The sequence below is a fragment of the Euprymna scolopes genome, chromosome 27 (assembly GCF_053919585.1).
Source record: "Euprymna scolopes isolate OS-2025 chromosome 27, ASM5391958v1, whole genome shotgun sequence".
NCBI classification, from domain to species: domain Eukaryota; kingdom Metazoa; phylum Mollusca; class Cephalopoda; order Sepiida; family Sepiolidae; genus Euprymna; species Euprymna scolopes.
The window spans coordinates 68532076-68559905 of NC_136508.1; the positions used below are offsets into that span (position 1 = coordinate 68532076).

The following is a 27830-nucleotide window of genomic DNA, read 5'->3' on the forward strand; positions in this document are numbered from 1 at the left end:
GGGGACCAGCTCCCCGGGGAGGAGGGGAGCTGGATAGTGACAATTGGTATGAAGGGTTGCCCCTACATTGACCAAGGTCTTATATGTGGGATTGCTCCCACATATGGTCTTTGCTTGCAGTATCTGCCGGAACAGATGGTATTTATTTGCTCCCCCACTGAGCAAATTAGGCACAAGGCCGTTTTTAATGTGAGGTAAAAACCAGCTCCCCTAAAAGTAGGCAAAAAGGGGGCACTCTGGTTACCAAAAATAATAATTGTCCCAGTATAGAGGGTTTCCCCTCCATTGACTGGTACAAATTATCTTAAGTGCAGCATCTGCCGGAACAGATGGTATTTATTTGCTCCCCCACTGAGCAAATTAGGCACAAGGCCGTTTTTAATGTGAGGTAAAAACCAGCTCCCCTAAAAGTAGGCAAAAAGGGGGCACTCTGGTTACCAAAAATAATAATTGTCCCAGTATAGAGGGTTTCCCCTCCATTGACTGGTACAAATTATCTTAAGTGCAGCATCTGCCGGAACAGATACTACACTTTGAACTTAGCCAAAAGGCCAAGTATCATTGCTGACAGTGGTTGTAGCTAGACGAGTGTCCCTTGAGAATGTTTTACAGGGGGGGGGGCATAGACTGAAGCTCAATTGGACACCTGTGATGCATATTCGAATGACAGATGTTGCAGGTGATAGACGTTCAGCCATGATATAAAAGAGATGAGGTACATAAGAGAATTGAAAATATCTCTGATTATAATTAAGGAGTGCATATTTTTTTTTAATATATTTTAATAAAACTATTTAAACCAAATACAAAGTAAGTTTTTAATGTAAGCAATGAAAACATTTTCAAGCAAAATACATTTAAATGAATGGAAGTTTTTCTTTTTTTGTTTTGTTTTTAAATAAATATATCAATCCAGGGTGCATCAATTTAGGGAATTTGTTCTTCCAAAAATAACATTAGCGTTTCAGCTAGGAGCAAATGATACTACACTTCGACAACTTTTTTTTTTTTTTTAAAGAGAATTAAGTATCTCATTAAACAGAGTACAGAGTGAGAAGAACTCCCTTAAGAAAAGATTGTCTGCAAGTAAGCCCTTTAAATGAAAATTGTCAAACTATTACCTCTAGAGGATTTTTCGAGTAGTCACCTTCTGGGTGGTCGAATAGTGACCAAGACTAGAATCTAAGATTTTTAGTTAGGAGTGAAAAAATTCTAGATGGAAAAGGTAGGCAGTGAGAGCCAGACCCTCTAAGTAGGGTACAGGCAGTTTTTTTTCTTCTGGGGGCTGGCAGTTAATTGTGTTGTTGTCCTTTCTGGGTAATGTTAGCCCTTGGGGTTCTTAGCTAAAGGATTGTATGATTGGAATTATATTCTGATTTGGTCAGGCAAAAATCTCATTTTGCAAGTCAACCTAAAAAAAAAAAAAATAGTACCATTTTAATTTTCTAGGAAAAATAAACCTCTTAATTGTTTCTCAATTGGAGTTATGTTTTTTTTTTTTTTTTTTTTTTTTACATAGGCAACACCACATTATCAAGGCCAAGAGGCCACTCAAGGATAAGGGTTAAAGAGTGTACAGTAGAAATTGGACAATATAGTAATCATTAGTAATGAAAATTTGATAACTTATATGGAACGGCTCATCAAGAACTTATTTACGTTAGACTTGAAGACAACCATATTGTAGTCAGCCGGAAAGCAGGAAAACGGAAGACGATTCCACAGGCGTGCAGTTCTAAGAAAGAAGCTTTGTTCATGGAATCTACGTTTAGGTTTAGGCACAGATAAAGAGTGGGGGGAATTATTGATAGTGTTCACAGCTAGACGAGTGTTTCTTGTGAAAGTTTGGCGAGGGGGGACCATAGATTGAAGCTCAGTCGAACACTTTCCATGAAAATAACGATACATCAGAGACAAACTCGCAACATCTCTTCTGTGAGATAGAGGTTGCAAGGAGGAGAAAAGGACATCTCCTACGAGGCTACAAAGTCTATTTTGAACTCTATCAAGGCAGGACAAGTCTGTTTCAAAAGGAGAATTCCTTTGTTGTAACACTGCTTGAATTGAAAACTCTGGACCAGCACAACGACTGTTGCAGGAAATGCACACATGCATGCTCATAGCATAGTGTGAATATACAAGGAGCAAAGTGCAGTATCTGTTCTGATACTGCACTTTACCTTTTCTGACCTTGATCAGTGGAGGAGAAGTCCTTCTAGACTGAGGCAATTTAAATTTTTGTTCCTATCCAGAGTGCCCCTTTTTGGGGAGCCGGATTTTCGCCACATTAAAAACTGACCTTATGTCGAACTCTGCTCTCGTGGGGAAGCAAGTAAATAGCAACATTTAAGTATAGACTTTTCAATTATATAAAAAATAAGAACAAATAAGATAGAAATAAAATTGAACAAGCACCAAATAAATAAAAAATTCAAATTGCATTGAAAATAAAAATATATATAACCACTTTCATCACTGCAGCGATATGTTATATCCAGCCAACGGCACAGTGCACATGTGGATTTATTATGCAATAATTTGAAAAAGAGGTTTTATCTCGAAATAGAAAAACTTGGCCACCATATAACACACAGTGATAAATTGCAAACAAGGCATTCTAAAGACGTGGCTGGCTAAAATGATAACGTTCAATAACAACTTTACTTAAATTTACTTTGAAAAGGAGGTGCTTAGTCTCAAAATATCAGAAAAAAAACACCATATAGCACACTATTGATTGAAAATAAAACAGTAAGTAAAAATAAAATCGTTACATTACATATTGTCTCTTTGTTCCGTAATCTCGTTTCTCATTAAGACAATCTTTCCATTCACTTGCTGCCTATATCCTTACATTGCATGGTTACAGTCTTATAAACTTTAAACTTGTTTATACACTACACACAATGCTTTAAGCCAACTACAGAATCCTCTTACAGTTCAGTTTATTATTCTTTGGTAAAAAGACAATTATTTCCAGTTATTGGGTATATATTTTGTTGCAATATTTTTGATATTATGAGAGAGTAGTTATTTACATGCTGCCCAGCTCAGCACGATGTGACACAAGGTCAGAAAGTGAGGATGTCCAACCAGCGCCCCTAAAGGAGAGGTACTCTGGCCTAGCAAAAATTACCTGGTCATCTCCATCGGCATTCCACAGTAGGGACGCCTCAGGCAACAAGCGATAAACTTGCTCCAACTGAAAGCTGGATGACAAGGTCTGGAAGGGTGTATCTCCTAGGTAATACCTAGGTGGTGTACCTCAGTCCAATGGGTACTGGGCTAGTTCCTGGCTCCCCACCTGTCGGGTTGATCGTCAAGAACAGATTCTAGACTGGTACTTTCTATCCAAGTCTCCAAGCAACCAAAGCAGCAAGGAAACTTATCCTCCAACATTATAAATAATGAGAGGGCATGGTTAAAGAAAATTGGAAGGTTCTACTTATAGACGCTAGCAATAGGAACTGATCAATCAAATGGAGCCATATTCTGCTAGAAGCTAATCAGAAACCAGAATTGCTTTATAAAAATATTGAATCCTTTAGAATTCCAGCACATAAATTCTTTTGTGTCCACACAAGAAAGATCTTTGCTCTTTGTCTTCAAATTTTTAAGTTCTAGATTTATACAGATCAGCTACCCACCAAAAACTTTTTTCATCTCCAGGACTTATACAGATTAGCTACCCATTGAAATTAAACAAAATATTTTATAAATTTTATAACTACTACATGCATTACTAGTTTCTTCTCAGTGTTGAGTGAACGAAAATTTTTATGTCACATATTGTCTATGTGTTAGCATCTCGCTTTTCAATTCACCTGGTGCTAATATCCTTACATTGTACTTTAAAAAAAAAATTTTTTTTTTTTTTATTGGATTTTCACCCCAAACAAGGCACATTGCCACTTTGTTGTAGGGGGCTACTATCAGGTACATAAGCATCAGGACTACTGTGTAGGGAGTTGGGCAGCAAGATGTCGGTTCACGTTACACTTGAACTTCTGCAGGTCAGTACAGTTGAGGAAGCAGGAACCCGGAAGGGAATTCCAAAGTCTAGCGGTTCTGGGGAAGAAACTACTGGAGTAAAAGGCTCTCTTACATCTAGGGATCTCTACTGTGAAGGGGTGGGATTTTGCTGCTTGTCAGGAGTATTTACGTCGAGGGGGCACAAGTGCTTGCAGTTCGTCAGAGCATTCACCGTTAAAGTACTATCACAAACCTATAATAACAAGGATCATATATTGTCATCTCTATATATGATTCTTTACCTATAAACCTATAATAACAAGGATAATATATTGTCATATTTGGGCTGGTGAATCTCTTTCATCTGAAGGTTCTTGGTAAAATGCAGAAATATATCTGCCATTTTATTGGCTCCACCCTTTCTTCTTCACTGCAACCGCTCACACAAGTGATGTTGCTAGTCTAAGACATCCTTATAAATATTATTATGAATAGATGTTCTCCAGAATTATCCGATCTATTGCCTGCTTTCTTTGTTCCAGCTCGTTTGATTCATTCGTCTCGTGGTCTCCATTAATTTGCTGTTTTGATATCTCATTGTCCTTTCCAAGAACTACTGGCTTGTGGAACTCTCTCCCTGCAAACTGATTTCTTCCTACTAATTATATCTTTGGTCTTTTCAAAACTAAGGTTAGATAGGTATCTCCTGTCTTTGCAATCATCATCTTTACATCAAGTGGATTCAGGTCTTGTCTGGAGTGATTTCCATTGAAAAAAAAACAAAAAACAAAAAAAAAACAAAGAAAAAAAACGAAAAAAAAAACAACAACAACAATAACAGTAGTAGTGATAATAATGATAATTAGCAGGACCTGTGGAAATTCCACAGTGAACTCCTTCATATGTAATGTATTGTTGGCATTCATGAAATAAATGGAGACAAGCTGATATTGTAGCTTTTGTTAAAACTGCAAAGTATTTATCTAAGCTAGCAGGGACGCCCGACATAGCCTGGTCATAAAATATGCTTAAATGTGATATTTCATTTATGCAGATTTTGTATATATTATTATAGAGTTAATTTTCTATTGATGCTTATATATTATAAAATTGTGATTTCAAAAATAAAAAAATATATCTATATGACTTGGGTGCATCAGCTAAAATTGAAACCAAAATCAAAATTTATGAAGAATATATATATATATATATGTGTGTGTGACCCGATGGGGACTGGGCGATGCTGGGACACCTTGCTAGTTGATTAAAGAACAGCTTTTAGTCTGGGTGGCTCCATTGACATGAATTCAAGGGAATTCACACGGCTGGACTCTAATGATGATGGTTTGATGTTGTTTTAAACAGAATACGTTTGTTTCTTGATGGATAATCAAAATGACCCCCCCCCCTTGGAATGGATACTAAAACACGTGTCTACGCCAGAGTGAAGTCATAAAAATAATTCTGAAATTTGATAGATGGGCTCGTGTGTTGATAGACTGCCGATGAAGGTCGTTTGCTGAGCGATTGAAGAGGAGACCACCTGGCCTGGCATGCATGGCAGAACCTTTGTATTAATTGGACATCACGGCTCGTATTCCTGGCGAGGGGACGTTATTTCCTTACTGATGTGTTGAGAGAGAGGGGTGGGTGGAGAGAAGATGAGAGAGGAAAACTTCTTTCCTTTTTCTTTTGCTTCAATAAATGTAAAGGTCGCTTTTTATTATCTTCTTTTCTTTCTCTTCTGCGACCAGGTTGTCAGGGTTTGGTAAGCCCTCCCTCCGAACAAAGGCGCAACCACTGATTGGTTGGCTGCCACTTGTGGGCATATTTAGAGAGGTGGGGGGGGGGGTTACAGCTAGCTGATATTGATAAAAGGAGGTGAGGAAAGGATGTGATAGACTTTTGTTGCCATGCGCTTGGATGACACATTCCCTGATACGCGTGTCTCTGTCAGCTGATCTTTCCCCCCGCATACTGACGATAGAGAAAACGAAGTGTTTGGCAAAAAGAAAGAAAACTGTCATCCCCCAGTGCTTGCATGATTAGGCCAGCATGTAACTATCATTTGTAAAGTCGAAGGCAATAATCAATCCTATGTTAAGAAAAGCCAATTAAGCTTTGACTTTTTTCTTTATTTGAAAACGCTGTGGTTGAATGCAATATATTTCTCAGACAGCCCAGGTGACCGTTTGGAAGCTGATTCAAAAGTGGAACCAGAGAGCGGACGACGGCGACTGAGACAAATTCGACCACTAGATGAAAACATGGGTGACGCCACAGGTATCGGCTACAACTGCATCTCAACCTCAAGCCTGTGCATCCGAGCTGCCCTGTAGGGTTACATACATATATATATATATGTGTGTGTGAGAATGTGTTAAGGAGATACATCAGAGCACATTCCATTAAAATACTTGTAAAACAGACACAGGGATGCAAAATTGTAGTGATAGGACGGGGGTTGGACTTTAGTTGGCAAAGTGAATTATTAGATTGATGACTCTTTTTTAGACACTATCCAAGAGAGAGAGACAAGTGGTAGATGCACCAGCCCAGATGTGGCAGCAATACTCCATGCATGAGTGAATGGTAGCTTTGTAGAAGTATAAGATACTCTCAGGTGTGAGTAGTCTTCTAGCACAACAGAAGGAACTCACCTTTTTAGCAGTTATGTCGTCAATGTATTTGTTCCAGTTCATATTGCCTGTGAATGTTAAACTGAGGAGTTTGAAGGAAGAATTCACAGGCAGAGTGTTATTTGTCATGGATATCAGTGGTAGGAGAGGCTTCTCGTAAGTCACCTTACTGAAATGGGTGTTCGCGGACGGAGCTGTTATATCCTTAAGCAGGAGGCTTTCAATATCTCTCTCAAGCAGCTTTACCAGTCAGTATTTATGGCTTAACCAGCCAATCATATTCTTGTGAGGAAGAACCCGGATGTACTCAATCATTACATAAAATAATAATAAAAAAAAACACAATATAAAATACTAATAATACAGATTTTTTATTTCAATATTGTAAATTTAAAAAAAGAGTTTTTGTGATGGGGGCAGAGAAGAATCATTATTCTGCTCACTTTCCGATTCTCCTGATAGAGTTCTTTAAAAAAAAAAAAAAAATCTTTCACGTTAGTCCAACTAACAACTTAGTGATCGTAATTCATTCACTTAGAAAAAAATCACATTGCGTTGAATCTCTAGGATTCATTTGAAAGCCCAAACTTGGAAAAAAAAAAAAAAAGGTTAGAACTTCATTCTTGTACAATCCTTCTCATTTCGCTAACAGACTTGCCCTTTCCATTTTAAAATTATTTTACATAAAACGACATTTTCGTCACGATCGAATTTTGAGTGGGAAGGAGATTAAAAAGAAAATAAAAACGATCTGCACATAAGTACATTGTTGCTAATTTTATTTTTTTTTTTTTCAGAGACTCGAAATATAACAACAACAGGTGGGGAAGTTTCATTTTTTTTTTTTATGAATCCTAACAGCCCATGTTTGTTGGGTGAAAAAAAAATGTCTGCTGCATTTTAAAAATAATGAGTTGTAGTATTTTTTTTAATATTTAACTCTTTACAGACTTTCTGATTCAAGTCAGAATTTTTTTTTTTTTTAACACCAGGCCAAGAGGAAAACATGTTCAAGTATTTATAACATTCTAATTTTTTTTTTTTAATTTTGCTTTTATAAATGTTTTTTGGTTTTTAATATAGTAAAACAACTGCATAGTAGTTGCTTATTATATATTTTAGGAGTCTAGATATGCACATTTGAAATGGAAGACCTCCAGATGTGCACATGTGCAACAATGGATCTCCAGATGCGCACACGTGCAACAATGGATCTCATGATGTGCACATGTGCAATAGCAGATCTCCAAATGTGCACATGTACAACAGCAGATCTCAAGATGTGAACATGTGCAACGATCGATCTCCAGATGCACACATGTGCAACAGTGCATCGTCAGATGCGCACATGTACAACAGTGCGCAGTGCATCTCCAGATGTGCACATGTGCAACAGAAGACCTCCAGATGCGCACATTTGCAACGGAAGACCTCCAGATGCGCACATTTGCAACGGAAGACCTCCAGATGCGCACATTTGCAACGGAAGACCTCCAGATGCGCACATTTGCAACGGAAGACCTCCAGATGCGCACATTTGCAACGGAAGACCTCCAGATGCGCACATTTGCAACGGAAGACCTCCAGATGCACACATTTGCAATGGAAGACCTCCAGATGCGCACATTTGCAATGGAAGACCTCCAGATGTAATAATGTGAGATTTGTTCTCTTACTTTGTCCCTCTTTCTCTCTCTCCAATGTTATCTTCTAATTATCTTAATCAAACTAAGACAAGATTCTTCCTGAGAAACTCAACATTTTTTAAAAATATTTTTTACCTTCTTGGCTAACGTGAGAATTTCCATTTATATATTCTTCTCTCCTCCTCCCTTAGAGTGGAAAATGATTAGAAATCCGTTTATTTATATATATGCATATATATATAAATTGTCTTCCATACAATATTTATATCAGGTTAAACAAAGTGTGTTTTTGTTGAGGAGGAGGTGGAAGAAAAATACAAGAAATGATAAAGAGTTTATTCAGAGGAAAGAAAGAAGTCCATAGAAAACGGATCGATTAAATGTTGTCTCTGATATGAATTGTTTGCTTAACTTTAACAAGTAAAAAAAAAAAAAAAAGTAACCGGCCAATCTTTAAATAAGTTAAAAAAGAAAGTTTTATTTTATTCATGAAGGTGGCTTGGACATGGAGTTATAACAGAAAAGATGTTCAGTGTTTTTATTTTTATTATATCTGGGGAGGGAGTCAGCAGCAGAAGTAGATATGGCACAACTAGTTAAAATTAAGAATTGGTGTAGTAATGACTATAATAATAATAATAATAATGTATTATTATTGTATTTGTTATAATTTCTATTAAAAAATGGGAATAAAATCTTTTTTTGTTTTTCTAATCAAAACAAAACACTTTTAAAAGGACATTGTATTATATCGTGGAAGATATATCATTGCTGAAGATATCATATCGTTGAAAATATCATTAATTAAAAGTTTTAAGTGAATGCAACAAATGATTTACTTTGTTTGAAAAAAACAAAAAAAAAAACAAACAAACTCTTTAGTGCTAAAACACTACCTTGAAATAGAATAAAATTCGTAAAACTAGAGTTTCCTCAGAAACAGAGAAAATTGTGGTGAAGTATTAAAGAAATTATTATCGATAGAACAATACTGGCTTTGTCTTTAAATGTGAACAATAATTGGCCAATAGGGGATCATGAACCAATGGAAATGATGAAGGCTTTGAGACCCTCTCACAAACAGAATCTGTCTTTGTTCCTCTTATGATGCTATTCAGAATGTGTCTTACATGTAACAATAAACAACCCCCCCTCCCTCCCAAACCGATCTTCCATCCTTTCTCTCCAAGAAAAGTTGAAACTTATGCCAACCTCTCGCCCCTCCCCCTAGTAAGTAAGAGAGTAGACAGTTCCATTTGAAGAGGATATAAATGAAGAAAAAAAAAAAAAAAAAAAGGCAGCAGAGTCGCACAATTTTTTTGATCTAAGTGTCTGGGGTTTGTTTCTTCGTTTGCTTTGTTGAGCCTTTTTACTCCCCCCCCCCCTCTTCCCTGACATGCAGGTAAATGTTTTTATTTTTTTTTTCTGCTGCATCCTGAGAATCTATCAACTTGTTTGCTGTCTCCGTTGTAATGTGTCTTGTAATTCGGATAATGATAATTTTACCTGCAAAACAAAGAGAAAATCAGTCGTCAATTCATACAGCTATCCAATTTAAATGAATACCAAAATATAAAAACATTTCTTAGTATCATTCATGGTGGAATTTAACATCTCGATCGCACCCGCACAAATTGAATTTGTTCCACAGGCCCAAAGCCCATATATATCAAGTTTCAAATCTGTAGAACAAACATTGAGTTTGGTAGAGACCCTTTCTCAAACAGATGATGATCACATTTGTATATTCGTTTTTCACAGAAAAGTAATTACTAACAACGAGTCCACGTTAAGTCTCTCAAAGCAATGAAAAAGTTATATTTCCAAATTCACACCAGATTTCTGCTAGATAAGAAATTATCAAAGACAAATCTAACAGAAACATAATACAACAGAACACATTAAAAAGAGATGAAAATAAGAGAAGTAGTTGCTAACAAAAGTGTCCATGTTAAAACTCTCTGCTTATTTAGATAGAGTCAACAGATCGATTCTTGTTAAATGTCAGATCCTGACAAGATCGGTATCATTTTGAAGCTCGACATCTCGGACGACAATTGGCCAAAAACATTAATTCCTTCACCCTAAATTCGGCCATTTTGTACAAGGAGGGGGTCGATTTTTTTCACTGACATTATAGCAAATCATCGTGACCGTTGGATTGACTTTGGTTAATTTCAACGCTTTTGACTTCTGGTTGCATCATGGAGATATCGGCTAAGACATCAGATTTTCTTTCACTTTCTTTTCTGCCTTTGCGGCACAGGTTTGATGAGTTGTTTAAAAACAATATTACTTAATTGTTATGTCGAAAATAGTAATATATCCAAAAATCACAAAAATTCATCGAGTAGAACAATTGCTATTGTGTTTTTAGTAAAAGAAAAAGTCTATTGCTCTAGGCTACAAATATTGCTAAAATACACGTTCTGAGTTATGTCCCCTGTATATCTACTTTATAAAATTTAAGAAAAGCTCAATTTTTTACCCAATTTTCCATAAAAATTAATTTTAACTTATAAATAACTTTCTACTCAATGAATTTTCAGATATATTACTATTTTTTGACAATTAAATACGTAATATTGTTTTTGCTTAAAACAACATATTTAAAAAAAAAAAATCAATGTTGACTTCCTCAACACCAAAACTCACCAAATGCAACTGAAATGCATGAATTGCCAGGGCAAACATTTCATAGAGATATGCATGGGTATTGTACAAATAGATACAACTTACTTCAATTACTTTTTGCACGCAAACTGGTAATTCTCCCTTAACCTACCAGCAATTCGACTACACTCCCTGTGTACACAATGCTTACAAGTATCATAGAAGATTGAATTGCAGCAAACTTTGCATGGGGAACTTTCCTCTTTTTTTTTTATTTTATATACATCCTCTTTGAAAAGGGGAGGTTTACTCTTAAAATTAACAAAGATTTTATACCATATTCTGGATATTTTTTATTAATATTTCGCAGTAAGTCTTATATTTACTTATTTAATATGTCAAAGATCTTTTGAAAAATGAATAGATTTTGTGAAGATTTGTAACCTAAAAACTGTCTTCGATTGATTGTTTTTGTTCATACTTTCTTTCAGCATTTTTTTTTTCTGTCATTGCTATCATCCTTCATAAATACCCAGATATTTGTTTACTAGTAACGTTTTGAGCAAACTAAGTTTCTCCTTTATATATTACTAGGGGGGGTACCTGGCGTTGCCCGGGTGTTTATAGGTGTGTGTATGGGGGGGGGGAATTAATAACCCTGCTTAAATATTATAAAAAAGACGATGTAAAAAAAAAAAAACCAAAACGGAAAAAAAATGGCACACAAAAACCTGTGTATGGGGGAGGGGTAAACTAAGGAATAAGCGAAGTAATAAAAAAAAAAAAAAACGTTGCCCGGGTGTTAAAGGTGTAAAAGAAAAAAAGAATAGTTTTGGTCGGGAAGAGGGATTGAACCCGGAAACCTTGACGCAGAGGTGGAAACTAATGCCAACTACTTAACGGTCTCGACCACGAGTGAAAGTAATTGATTAGCGTGTTAAGTTAAGGCTTATAAAGCTAGTAAAAGAGGTTTGATTGACAGGAAGACGCTAAATGAGGTCATCGCAGGATCGTTATTTTTAGTTTTCACTTCCCCCTAGATGATGGTGGGACGGGGGGAAAGCAGCGCGAAAGCCAAGAACGCAACGTTTTAATTTAATTTCATTGTATTTATACTAAAATGCAGGACAAACAGGGGACAGAGCGAAATAGCGCGAATCTCATAAAAGTCGACGTAAATAAATCTAGAGACGACCCGCGTTCCCAAATCCTAGATATTATGATATAGGACCTATATAAACAGTTTTAAGCGATAGTAACGACCCCGAGAGCGTGTGCGAGAAAAGCCTTTTGAAGACATACACGAAATGGTCACACACATTTTGCCTTTTATATATATACTAGCAGGGCTACCCGGCGTTGCTCGGGACCGTATAAACAATGAAAAAACAAAAGCAGATATTGAACATATGTTTTATTCTTAGGGGAGAGGAATCTTTCATCTCAAGTTTTAGCGTTACAAACAAACATTTGTCTTTTATATATATAGATAATGACAGGTTTTTTTGGGGCCCCCCCCTCGAAGATAACTGATCAGTTGACCAACTTCTAGTGGTCCGTTTGACATGAAATTTCGATATTTGTCATCCGGGTGATGGGGCTCCGATATGATACCAAATTTGTCAAGTTTGGTTCCGTCTTTCAAAAGTTTTAGCGTTACAAACAAACATACATACATACACACAGACGTTTGGCTTTTATATATATAGAAGATAGACTAGCGGGGGGGGGGCGGGTGTTTCGAGGTGTGTGTGGTTTTAGGTAAATCAAAACACCTGGGTGTTTGTGTCGGGGGGGGGGGGGTTAAAATAAAAAAAAAAGTTTTGGTAGGTAAGTATGAAAGATCGAACCAGAACCCTTGAGTTGAAGTTGGAAATTAAAGTGTGAAAAAAAAAATGTGACGTTAACCACTGAGCCACCATGAAATAGTAATGGAAATTTATTTAAGTATTAAAACTTGGTAGGTGCCCATACTTAATGAGGTCAACTTTGACTGCGGGGCAGTATTTTATTTACTGCGGGGCAGGATTTTTTTTTTTGTTTCCCCAAGATGTTGTGGGGAAAACCAACCCCAATCTCCTGTCCCATTAGTGAGCATTCTAATCATTCTGCAAAATGGGTTGTTTAATAAAAGTTAATTGTAAGCCTAGACTTAAAGAGTAGATTTGTAAAAGTACAAAAACTATTTGACTGAGTAGATGTATAAATAATTCCGATTTAAAAAAAAAAAAAAAAAAAAAAAAAAAATGTATATATAATTTCGGTTCTTGCCTCTCTCCCACATAACAAACGTCCGAAAGCAATCAGCTTTGATCAGTGTGGAGTTTCTCCTTATATCAGACAATTGCTATTCAATTTGGATCACACACAAAAAAAATATGTCCAAAATTGATGATTGCTATTGAGGATTTTCAGAAAAAAAAAAAAGAAAAAAAAAGTAAACATACCTGATCGACTAGAATCACCGCTGCTGAAAGGATTTCTCGCCATCGATCTAATTCACTTTCATGTAAAACTTGTTGTTGTTTTAATAACTCAGCCCACTCCTCTTGATTTTGAGGATATTTACTACAAAACAAAAACAATGACAATTTTTTCATTTCTTAGATAATAAAAATGTATACATATGTATATATACTAGCAAGCTGCCCAGCATTGCCCAGTCGTAAAATATGTTTAAATATGATATTTTGGTTAATGCAGATTTTGTATTTATTATATTATATTGGACGCAATATATAGTAATGATTTAAAAAGTTTTAAAAATATGACTCATGTGCCACTACCAAGAATCAAAACCAAAACGTTTAGCTTATGATTTACCTTTTCCTTTGACATTAATGCCTGATCTATGAAGACATGTTTGCTGCAAGTCTAAAGATTAACACATGAACCAATAGCTATTACATTACACATGCATATGTGTATTGCCATCATTTGACCTTCACCTGGCAAATTCATTTTTTTTTTTAATTTTCACTTTTGCACTGATTTTCCTGAACTAAAACCCAAATATAAAGTTTCACATGGGTTCAAATACCCTATATATTAAGTTTCATATCTGCAAACCAAAAACTGACAGAGGAGTTTAGTAGGCAAAATTTTTTAAACAAATATAGACACATACATAAATATATATAGAAAGAGGTTTGTGTTTACTATAAGCTTTTTATGCAAATATTACGCAAGTATAAATCATGTAGAATATCTGCATGAATATAACTACATGTAATAGTTAGCTAAAAAGAACAAGAAAACTGAAAAAAATTAATAAGGAATTAATTAAAATTAATGTTTAAAAGAATATGCAAATTAGCTAGATCTTTTGCTAGTGACTGCAATTCCACGACCCTACATATAAGTTGTATTTTCTTTTTAAATATATAGAAAACAAGGTTTTTAATATGAATATTAATACAAAAAAACAAAAAACAAATTTATAGGAGTCTATATATATATATATATATATATATATATATATATATATATATACCTATTTAAAGAAGTATAAATAAATATATTTTATAGCAGTGTAAATTTGGAATCCCTCATTGTCAGTGCTGTAGCTTTGCAGACTAGTAATAATCAAAACAAATGCAGTGGTATAGTTAACAAAGTCTATTATTAAAAGCATGTTAAAGAACTATGTGTCATGATTCTGGAGCTGTAACTGCCACAAGTCGAAGATGTGCAGCTTTCATTGATGGCTCATTTACTAAATATTGATTGTACGTGTATTTTTATTGTTTTTTGGCTGTTTACATTGTTTTTCTCAATTTTATCCCTTACTTTTGGACGTTTCTATTTTGAAAATAAATAATTGTTATAATTCTTTTTCTATCCTTTGCAAATGATTCAAATTTTAATTTTGGATGATAACGACTACCAGTCGTCAAAATTTCAGCTTTTCACACTTATTATTTCTAACAAATATTAGCTTTAAAATTTTGTCTCTTAGTTTTTGATGCTACTGTATATATATATATATATATATATATATATATATATTAGTGATGGGACGATTCCAATATTTTTTTCAGATTTCGATACAATTACCAATTCTGATTCTTTATAAATCTCTAAGTATTCAATTATAGAGTTATTTTTCTTCAATTACAGTAAAAACACATGTTAAATGTGCAGATATTTTCTTAAACGTAAAAATACACTTGTGAGGGACGATCTATAGATTTTTGCTTTACTGCAAGTTTAAAATCAATATATATTTATTGATTTTATTATTACTACCAGCAGTGGAAGATTTTCTTTTAAACAAAATCAAATAAGGAAAGATAATGAAAGGAATCGTTCTGGACATCAGAAAATAAGCACAAATTTTTCCGATTCCAACACTACCAAAGGTTCTGATTTTCCCGATCTTTATAATCATCCCAACACTAATATGTATATCCTCAAAACAGTTCTCTTGTAGTAGGATATCCTTTGGAAGTTTGTTCCATGGAGAAACTATGCAGACAGAGTAGGTGACTTTTCCTCTATTGCTCAAAATTGTTTACTGTACATCTTATGCATGTTTAAAAAGTTTTTATGGTAGTCGCTCCAGACAATGTATGAAGCCACTTGATGTAAGAAGTTAATTCTAATAATATAAACAAGAGGAACATAGACAAATAGACATAGGCAAACTAAATCTGAAAAAGACTCCACCAATCTCCTGGACTCCAAAAAAACAGGTTAGACAAAAAGTTGTTCAAGAACCCAATAGGGAAGGAAGGAGTTTCCTGACAAAAAATGTCTACCTCTAAGCTTATGATTATGTGGCTGACCAGAAAGTGGTGTATGACATGGATGCCTTGGTATGACACTGACTGGTGTCGAAAAAAAAAAAAAAAAAAACCACACACCAAGAGGTAAATTGCTTTTCCCATTCATAGCATAGTAAGTTAGGATTGGGCTCCTCTGTAGTCCCTATTTACAATGCCTCCCCACGGGACAGAGTTAGACACCAGGGTCGTTTTTTAATGTGGAGAAAAGGAACAAAAATAAAAATTGTATCAGTCTTGAAAGATTTCTCCTCCACTGATAGAGAACAAGAAATTGAAGTGCAGCATCTGAAGAACAGATACTACACTTTGAGGTATTTATTTGCTCCCCCACTGGGCAAATTAGGCACAAGGCCGATTTTTAAAGTGAGGAGTGAAGGGGAAATGGGGACCAACTCCCCGGGGAGTAGGGGAGCTGGATAGTGACAATTGGTATGAAGGGTTGCCCCTACATTGACCAAGGTCTTATCTGTGGGGTCGCCCCCACATAGGGTCCCTGCTTGCAGCATCTGCCGGAACAGATGGTATTTATTTGCTCCCCCACCGAGCAAATTAGACACAAGGCCGATTTTTAATGTGAGGAGTGAAGGGAGGGGGAAGGGAAAAAGGGGACCAGCTCCCGAGAGGTGGGAAATGGGAGCTGGTTAAAGGTCAGGTATGTGGGGTTGCCCCAACATCTGGTCTTTGCTTGCAGCATCTGCCGGAACAGATACTACACTTTGATCTTGTCCCGAAGGTCCAAATTTTTTTTTTTAATTTTAAGCATATTCAGTTACTCCATGTAAGTGAGCACAGAAAGTCTGTTAATCAGATATGTTATGGAGTAAGCTGCTCTACCTATTTTAGTAATAAATGGATTTACCCAGTGACAATAAACACAGTTATATCTAAACTTTGTTGCAGTTATGGACCCAGAATCATAACATGTACACACCTTTGCTAATACATTTTTTTGTTAATTGCATGTGGTATTTTAAATAGCTGTGACAAAACGAAAATATCACATTCCAAAAATAATGTAAATTGATTAACTAGTTTTATAAAGTAGTTTTTTTTTTTTTATAAAGAAAATCATTTTTAAACAATTAATTGAAATCTGTAGGCATTACAACATAAATCCCACAAGTTTTAATTGAGTTATCTACCTTTGTTTTTTTGCTTCCTTAAATTTTTTTCAAAATGGTGAACAAGACAGTAACTCTTCTCTTAATCATAAAATTTGGTTTTCTTATTTAAAAATAAGACTAATTGATCAATTTATGCAACTTATACTATGCTTGTCTTGATTATATGCACAGCCAAGTACTACATGCATTCAAAATGGAGATCCTTCTTCAGGTTTATGCATAATTCAGTTGAAAAACGAACAAATATGGAGAGAGAAATACGTTGATTGGCAGATAGACAACGGGTCTGCAAATGAGGAAGAGAATCCTTTGAGATACATTTGCAGTAAGAATACATTAGCTGGATGGTTTAAAGATGGGGAGCATCACACCGAAATCATTTGAAGGCAATACCATCACCAATGATTATGTTGGAATTCATTCAATCAAAGAGCACCAGGAGAAATGCATATTGGCAAATGAATGTACTAAATTATTATTTAGATTAGAGGAGAAAAAAATTGTCAACCAGAATTTAACCTAATTAAACAAATGAAAACATACAAAAATCTTTATGATGTAAATACTCGTTATGGAACAAACATGTCATATTTCAAAAATCACAAATTGATCTAGTTTTTTTTTTTTTTTTATATATAGAAAATCATTTATTTTACAATATTTTTCAGTTATTGGTATAAAAGCCATTATAAGGTTATAAGATTTTAACATTTTAGAATTCAAATTGAGTTGTCTCCCTTTAAAGAAACACCGTCTTCACTTCATCATTTGATTTTTTGATCTATTTACATGGATTTTGGAATGTGATTATTTTTCGTTCTGTCACAGTTACATACATCAAAGATTTTTCTATATTTGTTTTTGCAATGTAAGAAGAATTCTAAATCAAAGCTTAGGTTCTGAACTTGCACCTAAAAAAGATTAAAACATTTTGTTGAATAAAAGGGACAAAATATAGGAAAATATGTATAGAAAAAAAAAGAAAAGAAAAAAAAAAAGATCTACTTACTCTGTAGCTCTTAAACCATTCTGCAAATATGGTAAATAGATTGCATTGGCATAATTCTCCAGGGACCATAACTTGTAGAATAATAACGCATTGAACATGACTAGCAACAAAAGGCTAAAATGAAAAAATATATATATATATATATATATATAATAGAAAAATCTTATTGAAAAGTAATTTAAATTTAAAAAAAAAAAAAAAAAATTATAAACTTGTAAAGAAGGTATACAGAATTTTTAATTATCCGACAAGGAGTAGAAATAAACTTGAAAGACCTTATTTCGTAGAGTTTCGAAAAATGCAATTCTTCTCAGAGGAAAGAGGTTTGCAAGATATACAATAAATTTTGCAGGTTAATACATTAAAAGAAACTATAAATATTAAATGAATCATATTTGCATATAAAAGTTATTAAACACTAACATTTCAGCCTAGCATTGCCCGGGTGTTTGGAAGTGTATGTTGTACAAAAAAAAAAAAAAAAAAAAAAACGTGGTCAATTTTTTTTAACTTTGACCCCTATTATGACCCCTCAACATTTATTGTTTTGGGCTCAAATCAAGTTATTAAGTTAGATCCAGGTCCAAGGAACCTATAACTTAAATTTCAAGTCTTTAGACCCAAAATTGTCGGAGGAGTTTGGTAGAGTTCTCAAAGGTCAAATCGTTGAACTTTGACCCCTTAACAGCCAAATTTCTGGCCGAAAACCGATGACACAGATTTTCCTAAATCTCAGTACCCTGTATATCAAATTTCGAGTCAGTAGACTGAAATTTGACAGAGTTACTGCGTTGGAAAATGTACACACACACACACACACACACACACACACACAGACACGTTCACTATATATATATATGATTTAGTGAAAGTTTATAAGGATTCATAATAATTATGAAAACAGAAAAAAGGATATGGTAAAAATCCATTGAATAGGAAAGTAAAATCCAGGAAGAACAGGATAAATCCAAAAAAGTCTATTGAAAATCTAAAAGAAAGGGAAAACAGAATTACAGATGTCCAGAGTAAATTAATGTTTCCAGAAAATCCATCAGATCATGGAGATGTAAAAGTCAAGTTGAAAATTTTTTTTTTTTTAAGTAATGGATAAGGCAATATGGAAATAGGAAAGCCATTTTAGCAAATGGAAAAGGTGAAGTGAAGATTGAAGGAATAGCAATAAAGATTCAAAAACATTTTGTAACATTTTCAACTATATAACAAGTTCAATAATTTACAATTGTTTTCTCATCTCATTTGTCACATTTCAGATGTTTTCCTCTTCAGGTAACTTGTATCGAAATCAGGACTCATCAACCTTTTCTTGCAACCCTAGAGCGTACTCTACTTAACATACGCAAACAGTGTACCTCAAGGACTTCAATGCTCAGTTCAAATTTTCATGATCATTTCTGAGTTTACACAAAATGCGTGAAAAAAGCCAAAGGGAAAAACTGCCAAAATGTTGTGATAACAGCCAAGATGAGGAAACCAGCCCAAAAATTGTAAATAATAAAATGAAAATTCTTCATCTCCATAAAATGCAAAATATAAAATTTGTATATATTATAATAATCTTGAACCTAATATAATCTTGGATGGTGGGTGGACAGATACCGAACTGAAAACTTGGGTGGACTAAGTTTGAATCCAGTTTGTTTTACATAAAACACTTTCATTAAACCTATACTTGACTTTGTGCCTATCCACCTGGAAAGGAGTTGATGAAATTATAATCTTGAACTAAAATTTTATTTACTCGTATAATTTACAATTTTTTAAATGAATTAAAGAAATTAAATTTTAATCTAAAAAAATTGGTTTGCTAGTTTCCTTTTACAGCACATCAACCCTTTACAGGTTATTTTGTTATGTATTTGCTGTGGTGGCTTGATCAAAATGCGTTTGTCCAATCTATATACATGTTAACATCTACTTTTGTCAATATATGCACACACTGACAGCAAAGTAAAAATCACAACACGGTTGATCTACAAAAAATATATAGTTTTTATTTCACACAAACAAATCAGCTTTTGATTATAAGTTATTACTCTGTGTTTTGACGTTTCTGAAAGGCGTGTGGGATGAGGTGTGTGTTTGTGTCGGATGTCAGGCGGTGAAGAAATAATCACACAGCCTCGCTCTCTCTATCCAACTGACTACCTTTTCTCTGTGATGATTTTATTTATAAAAAACATTCTTTTTCTATTGGAATGTTTAATATTTCCTTTGTCTATTGTGTCAACTCTCACATATTTCTGGGTCAAATTATGCATTTCGTTGGACAATAGTGGAAAATACTGAATTCTTTACATTGAGTCCACTTGCATTTATGTTTTTCTTCCCGGGGTTGCCTGTCAATAGCTAACAATTTCATGCCAAATTCAGTTATTTTGATAAAAGTTTTTATTTTTCAAGTTATTTACATCTTCAAATATTTATTCATATTGTTTGTTTTGGGTGTTTGCTTTATGGCATATCAACCCTTCTGAGATTGTTTAATGCCAAATCCAGTTATTCCTGTAAAAGTTTTTATAATTTCAAATTCTTTATATCTTCAAATTCCTAGTTTATTGAGATTGTCGGACTCACTTCCTCATCTTGATTGTTATAGTCACAACGTTTCGGCCGTTTTGCCCTCCGGCCTTCATCAGGTGTTTTGTATCGAACTGGGGAACCGTTTGTTAGGAGACTCGAACCCAACCCTTTATTATTATTACGGGGGTACCGTGTTCGGACTCCAGCTAGGCTCTGGGACATAATTGCTACACCTCATCTCAAAAATACAGACAATTATCTATTCATAGTGTTTGGTTGTTTTGTTGAGGAAAACTGTTGCTTTTGTGTTTGCTTTTGCAGAACATGATTGAGTTTTGCAAAGAGAAAGGATAAAACAATAACATCAATGTTTGGTGCATTTTAGGTCAAAGAAGCTTTTCTATTGCCTTGATAGGTTACAACTTTTAGATAATAATAGCAGTTCAGCCCGGCTTTGCTTGGGCCTTCTGTACTGTTCATAACTTTATATATATCAAAAAGTTTGACTCCTGTCCAGGTAACCTACATCTAAAATTTAAACTGTTTAGACCTAAAATTGGCGGAGAAGTTTGGTAGAGTCTGCAAAGGTCAACTCTTTCAACTTTGACCTCTTGGCAGCCAAACTTTCGCCCAAAAACTGATTAAAAAAGCATGCTGCATGTCTGAATACCATTTATGTAAAATTTCAAATGTTTAGACCTAAAATTGGTTGAATCGTTCGCTAGAGACCGCAAAGGTCAAATCTTTTGAACTTTGCCCCCCTTGGCAGCCAAATTTTCGGCAAAAAAACAATTAAAAAGCTTGCCCTATAATATGTGAATACACTTTATGTAAAATTTCAAAAGAAGGGTTGGTTTTACGGCATATCAACCCTTTTTTTTTGGTTATTTAATGCAGAGTTCCAATTTTTTTTTTTTTTGTGGAATAGATATTTTAATTTAATCAGTGAGTCAAATCAGACTTTTTGCATCATTAGGTGATGTGCTTCCTTTTTTTTTTGGGGGGGGGGTATAAAGTTGGATTGAATTAAAGTTATATTCTTTTATATAGATTTACTTTTTTCAGAAATGTTAGTATTTTGTTGGAGTTTATTTTTTTAAATAGTTCTTTCATATTGTTGACATTGTAATAATTTTGCCGGATATGCGCGAGATCGCCACAATCCAAAAGAAAGTGTTTTACTGTAAAAGGTTCTTGGCATGCAAAACATTCTGGAGGGTCTTCTTTTAGCAGGAAGGAGTGGGTTATGTGCGTGTGTCCTATGCGAATATGGGACAAAATCACTTCCTCTCTACATGATCTTCTGGCATCTGGTAATCGTTCTATTGTGGGTTTGATCTTGAAAAGATTATTTGGACAGTTATTCCATCTTTCTTACCATTTCTTCATAATGAGATTATTTATTTGTTGTTTGTAGTCAGAATGTGGAATTTTTATATGGCTTTTAAGGAGTTTTAAAGCGTTTTTGGCAGCTATGTCAGCTTTTTCATTGCCCTGAATTCCAGAATGACTGGGGATCCAGCAGAATTTGATACTTTTGTTTTGTGAAAGAGTGTGTATTTTTTGTAGCATTTTGATGAGTAGTGGGTTATTTAAATTTTTATTCTTTAAGGATTCAAGTACCGATAGGGAGTCTGAAAAAATTATAAATTTGTTGTGGGTAAGGTCAGTGATGAGGTCTAGTGCCATATCTAAAGCTGTGGCTTCAGCACTAAAAATTGAGGCATGGTCTGGTAGTCGCTTCTGTAAGGTAATGTTAGTGGATACGACTCCGCATCCGGTTTTGTTGCTGTCTTTGGACCCATCTGTGTATATGTGGTGATGGCTTGGGTATTTTTCCTGAATAAGGAGTCTTTCTTGATAGGTTAGTGGATGGGTTTGATTTTTTGGGAGGTTATTTAATTCAAAGATAATTTCAGGTTGTTTTAGTAGCCAAGGTGGAAGGCTTAGTTGGTTGACATTATGGATATTGGTGATTGTGATACCTGCATCTTCTACCAGTGGTTTTGTACGGAGCCCAAAAGGTTTTATAGCTTTTACTTTTTGGTCATATAGATTTTGATAATTTGAATTGAAGGTACAGTTAGAGGCTGGATTTGTTGGTTGTGATTTTTCCCTATCATGGAGCGAGTAATCTAGTGAGTTTGCAATGCAGTCATAAGCAGGATTGTCTGGGCAAGAGAAAATTTTGGTCAGGTATTGCAAGGCTAGTTTGCCATGTCGAATTGATAATGGGGATTCATTGGCTTCTGCATAGAGACTATCGATGGGGGAAGTTCAGAAGGCTCCTAGCACAAGCCTGAGGCCCTAATGTTGAACGGTGTCCAATATCTTTATGTACGACTTTCTGGTGGCACTGTAAATGAAGCTGCCATAATCTAGTTTCGATCACACTAGTGATCTATATAACTTTAATAGGGTTTGTCTGTCTGCTCCCCAATCTGTGTGGGCAATGACCCGCATTAGCTGGAGAGTTTTATTACATTTATTTTTAAGATGTTTTATATGAGGGATGAATGTAAGTTTTTTGTCTAGTATTAACCCTAAGAATTTATGTTCATTTACAACAGGAATCGGAATATCATCTAGTTTTAAAAGAGGATCTGGGTGCAGTTTTCTTAGTTGACAAAAGTGCATACATTTTGTTTTGTTAATGGAAAATTTGAAGCCATTTTTAGTCATCCATTTTTTTATTTTGTCAATGCATTGTTGAAGTTGACGCTCAATTAGATGGATATGTCTCGAGCTGTATGCAATTAAAAATCAACATAAAGAGAGCAATCCACGCCTTGGTTTATGCATTCAACAATATTGTTGATTTTTAGGTTGAATAATGTTACCGACAAAATACTTCCCTGTGGAACTCCCGTTTCCTGTTCCTTGATGTCCGATAGGCACGTTCCTACACGGACATTGAATACTCTATTATTAATGAAGTTGTTGATGAAGATGGGTAGTCTTCCTTTCACTCCAGCTTCTTTGAGAGCTTTCATGATACCATACCTCCATGTGATATCGTACGCCTTTTCAAGATCAAAGAAAATAGTAGTCATATGCTTTTTTTGTATAAATGAATTTCTGACGAAAGTTTCTAAACGAATTAAATGGTCTGTTGTGCTCCGATGTTTTCGGAAGCCACACTGAAAATTAGTTATTATTTTATTTGTTTCCAGAGACCAAATTAACCTGGTGTTGACGATTTTCTCCATGATCTTACACACACAGCCTGTTAGAGCTATAGGGTGATAATTGGAGGGGTCAGATGCATCCTTTCCTGGTTTTGGTATAGGAATGACTGTGGCTTGTTTCCATATGGCTGGAAGATTGCCATTGAGCCAGATGTCATTATAAATAGAAAGTAAATACTTTAATGGTTCATCTGGTAGTTGTTTTAGAAATTCATATGTTATCTTATCAGGTCCCTCAGCCCGTCTGGCCTAGTACAAGGCCAAAGTAGAGTGTTGCAACTGATATCTTTATTTCCCTAGGTATCAGTTGCTCAGCCACCAGGATCCTTTTCGTAGACATTACGAGATGCCACCTATGGCCAACAGGTGGCCCCATTGAGGGACTTTTACTCTCTGCAGGTGGGCAGTCAGTGTATTCTAATGCCCCACTGACGGGGTTGGGAAGTAGGCTGTTGTTTTTGTTTTTGCAGAACATAATTAAGTTTTACAAAAGAGAATAGAAAACAAAACCAGAAAATCGATGTAGGTGCATTTTGTCTCAGGAAGCCAATAGACAGCCTGATCTGGTAGCACCAGTCAAAAGAAGGAAAAATTTAAAGAACTGCCTATTAATGAAACTAGGATTTATGAAAATAGAATTGTTTAGAGTTTCTATTTTATTCTTTTTTAAAAGCATAATAACAAAAATGTGAAAACTTACACAAAACACATTATTCGTATCATTGTGTCAGCGTTTAACTTGATCATTTTTTCATCTTTGGATAATTGGCCTGAATGAAAATGAAAAAAAAAAAAAGAGTACAATTATGACATTATTATTATTACAGCAGAAGTTAGAATTCAGAGAAAGAATCGAAAAAAAAAAAAAAGAATTTGATCAAAAGATTTTGTTTTGTGATACTGTTATGACATAACATCGAGTTCAATTCCTAATTTTGGTGACTATCACGGTAAACACAAATATGATGATACCAGTCACATGGGTACGGCGATACCAGCCATGTTGGTACCAACGATACTGTAAAATTTATTAACACTGCTGGTCTGGAATTTATGTAAGTAGTAGGTGGGCATTTCTTCCCTGCTTTTGTCTAAGTATGTGTTGTCTTAATCCAAAAACCGGTCTTTTCATTGTACTGTGTATTATAGGCTATAAGTCTACAGGCTGGAATAAATGGTCACATATAAAAATGACAAAGATATTTTTATCTTTAAGAAATATATATATATATTATATTATATTAGATGTAGCTAAAACTGTGTGTCTATTAAATTAGGCTGCAAGCCTCAGATTCTTAATCTGTTCAGTGTGCTTCTCAGTTTGTAATTGATATTTTTCATCTCAGAACCCCCCTCCCCCTCTATCACCTAATCTTGGAACGTTTTCATAGCACAGCTGACATTGTCACAGGCCTCGATTACAATAACCCATCTTGCTGGATGAAGATGTGAACTTTCGGGTCCCATTCAGTGATTGACTTTTTGAGATATTTCAAACAAGGAAGAATGTCAGTCATTGGATGACACATTATCATGTCACAGTTTAATCATTTTGAGATTATTTGATGCTGAAACAATACCTATTGTAAACGACCGTATATGATTAATTGAACACAAGTTCGGCTGATGAATTTCTGTCCCATTTGAGAGATTTCGATAAGGTATAGAACTGTATCTGTAATTTGGTTAGCCCCACTCTTTCTTCTTCTCTACCCCTCCTCTCCCACAGACATATATTAATCATCTCAGTCTTTTTAATAAATACAATTTTGGCATATATGTTATGTTCTTCAGAATTGTTTAATCTATTCGTTGCTTCCTTTGTTCCAGCTTGTTTGACTTGTTGGTCTAGTAGTCTTCACCAATTTGCTGTTTTGATACCTCATTATAATACAGCTTCCTATGCTAGTAGTTTCTTTCCAAGAACTGCAGTCTTTTTTTTATTTGAGTCACCACTTATCAAGGCCTGAAGGACACTCGAGGATAAGGGCTAATGAATGTAAGGCAGTAGTGTAGTAATTGTTAATGGTGTAAATTGGGTAGAATTTGATTATAGGAACGGCTCAACCACCGGGATGCAGACCAGCAGAACAGTGTTCCACAAGCAGGCAAATCTGGGGAAGAAACTTTGTCAAATCTGTGTTTAGATTTAGGCACAGATAGAGAGTGGGGGGAAATCATTGATAGTACTTGTAACTAGTCAAGTGTTTTTTTTGTGAAAGTTTGGCAAGGAGGAACCATAGATTGGAGTTCAGTCAAGCACTTGCCATGAAAATAACAATAGAGCAGAGACAGGCTTGCAATATCTCTTCTGTTGCAGAGAAGAGAAAAGGGCGTCATCTATTAGGTTTCGAAGCCAGGTTTGAACTATCAAGGCTGGATAGGGCATGCCAAGCAGCTCCTGTCCAGATGTAGCAACAATACATTTTAGGGCGTACCTGACTCTTATACAGATAGAGGATTGCATTGGCAGTGAGATACCTACTGGAGTGATGGAGTGATCCAATCATTTTTCCAGCGATCTTGGTAAGCGATTGTCTTGTGAACTGTCTTTCTGCTGACAACTTCCCCCCACCCCATCTAATTTTTTTTTTCAAGTCAATAAGCATCTCCTGTTTTCGTGATAACCATCTTGGATTCTTTTTAGTTCCTTACACCAAGTAGCTTCATGCAATGTCTGTAGCAATTTCATAAAAAAAAAAAAAGGTGTTTAATTCATTATTTCCTCCAAAATATCGGTGAATAAATAATTACAATAGATGCAAATGAACTTCAACTTAGCACGATCACTGTGTGTGGTCTTGTCCAATTAATTGCTTCCAAGTTTTCCTTAGCAAACCAACCTTACTGCGATTTAAGACATTCATAGTTTATCTAAAACGATGAACATTCCAAATGACCAAGCTAGTGCAACTGATTTGTCTTGAGGATACCCTCGATGCTGAACAAATGTAATGCTTTTATCAAAACCGCTCATCCAACGTGTTGGGTTTGAGTTTTCATTTGAAAACAAGTTTCCAACCAATAATTTTATTTGTAGAATAAAATGACTTGCCTTTACTTTTACTTTTTGTTGGTGATGAAGGAGCGGCAGATTTGGCCTTTAATTTGGAGTCTCCTCCCTGTCGTTGGACTGGTGCATCAGAAGTGCTTCCGATTTGTCGTCTGCGTTTGCGGACTTTTTTCTTTGGTACTGGATGACTTCCAGGATGAATCTGTTCTATCTTGTCTGCCTCAGCACGTAGCTCAGCCGCTGTCAACAGAAAAATTGAGTAAGAATAAGGATATTATCAATGAAAAAATATATAGAGTAAAAAGATTTGAACACAACTCATTATTATTATCTATATACCTATAAATTTGAGGTTTTTTTTCTTGCTCTGATATTGATATTAAATGCCTACTTTTTCTATTTAAAAATTATTAAAACAAACTTTTTAATATACTCAGTCATGGATATGCGAGCAACTACATGAAGGTTTATTAATTTGCATATTCTGTTGAAAAATGAATGTTAATTACTTTTTTTTTTTTTTTTATAGTTTTTGATTAGATGAGTGGTTCTATTCCACTGTTACGCTGAATTCTATTTATACATGGTTTCTACATTCTGCATAGTTGCGCAGAATTTAAAATGAAAACGTTCCAGCACATAGAAATATATATATAGCTTTCTCTCTAAGTGATCTTGTTGATATGTATGCAAAAAAGTCTATCAAATTCATCTCTGAATATTTGGCCTACAGAGTAAAAATTTTATATATAGGGTATTTAGACCTGCAGCACACTTTCGATTTAATTTTTAGCCAGCAAAAATTGCTGCTAAGAGGTCAAAATTGAAAACAAAACGGTTGACATTGGTAGGAGTAGTTGACTAAACATGTTTACATGCACAAGCCTACATTTACAGGTTAAACAATGTTATTTTTTAACTATTTATAATGCGTACGAGCATGGCTCAGAGGCTAAGGAATAAGTCTGGAGAGTTGTATGTTTTGGTTTCGATTCTAGCTGACGGCACTCAAGTCATTTTTTTTTTTTTTTTTTTTTTACCTTTGATATCACTACTATATATTAGGTACAATATAATAATCGATAGCGAATTGGCTCCGTAATAATAACTATGAATCTGCATGAATTAAAATATCATATTTAAGTGGATCTTATGACCAGGCAATGCTGGGCAGCCTGCTAGTTATACTAAAGTTGAGGGAATCAGCATTTGTTTTCTGAAGGATTTTTTCTATATACTTTAACTAGCAGTGCTACTCTGTATTGCCTGGAGGAAAAGTGTAATATAACTTCTATTCC

At 34.8% G+C, this 27830-nt stretch overlaps 1 protein-coding gene and 1 pseudogene across 5 annotated transcripts in view; both read right to left on the minus strand.

Moving 5' to 3' along the window:
• Positions 1–416: 416 nt before the first annotated feature.
• On the minus strand, positions 417–563 carry LOC145249240 (U2 spliceosomal RNA; annotated as a pseudogene).
• A 9103-nt stretch (positions 564–9666) lies between these two features.
• LOC145248896 (protein Aster-B-like) overlaps positions 9667–27830 on the minus strand; it is a 465755-nt gene continuing 447591 nt past the window's right edge. For all 5 annotated transcript variants that reach the window (XM_080110668.1, XM_080110669.1, XM_080110667.1 and 2 more), the window contains 5 exons: positions 26575–26772; positions 24220–24289; positions 17791–17904; positions 13318–13438; positions 9667–9763 (listed from right to left, as the gene is read on the minus strand). In XM_080110668.1, the coding sequence (XP_079966794.1) occupies positions 9704–9763; positions 13318–13438; positions 17791–17904; positions 24220–24289; positions 26575–26772 (563 nt within the window). In that variant the 3' untranslated portion in view covers positions 9667–9703. The remainder of the gene's footprint in view (positions 9764–13317; positions 13439–17790; positions 17905–24219; positions 24290–26574; positions 26773–27830) is intronic.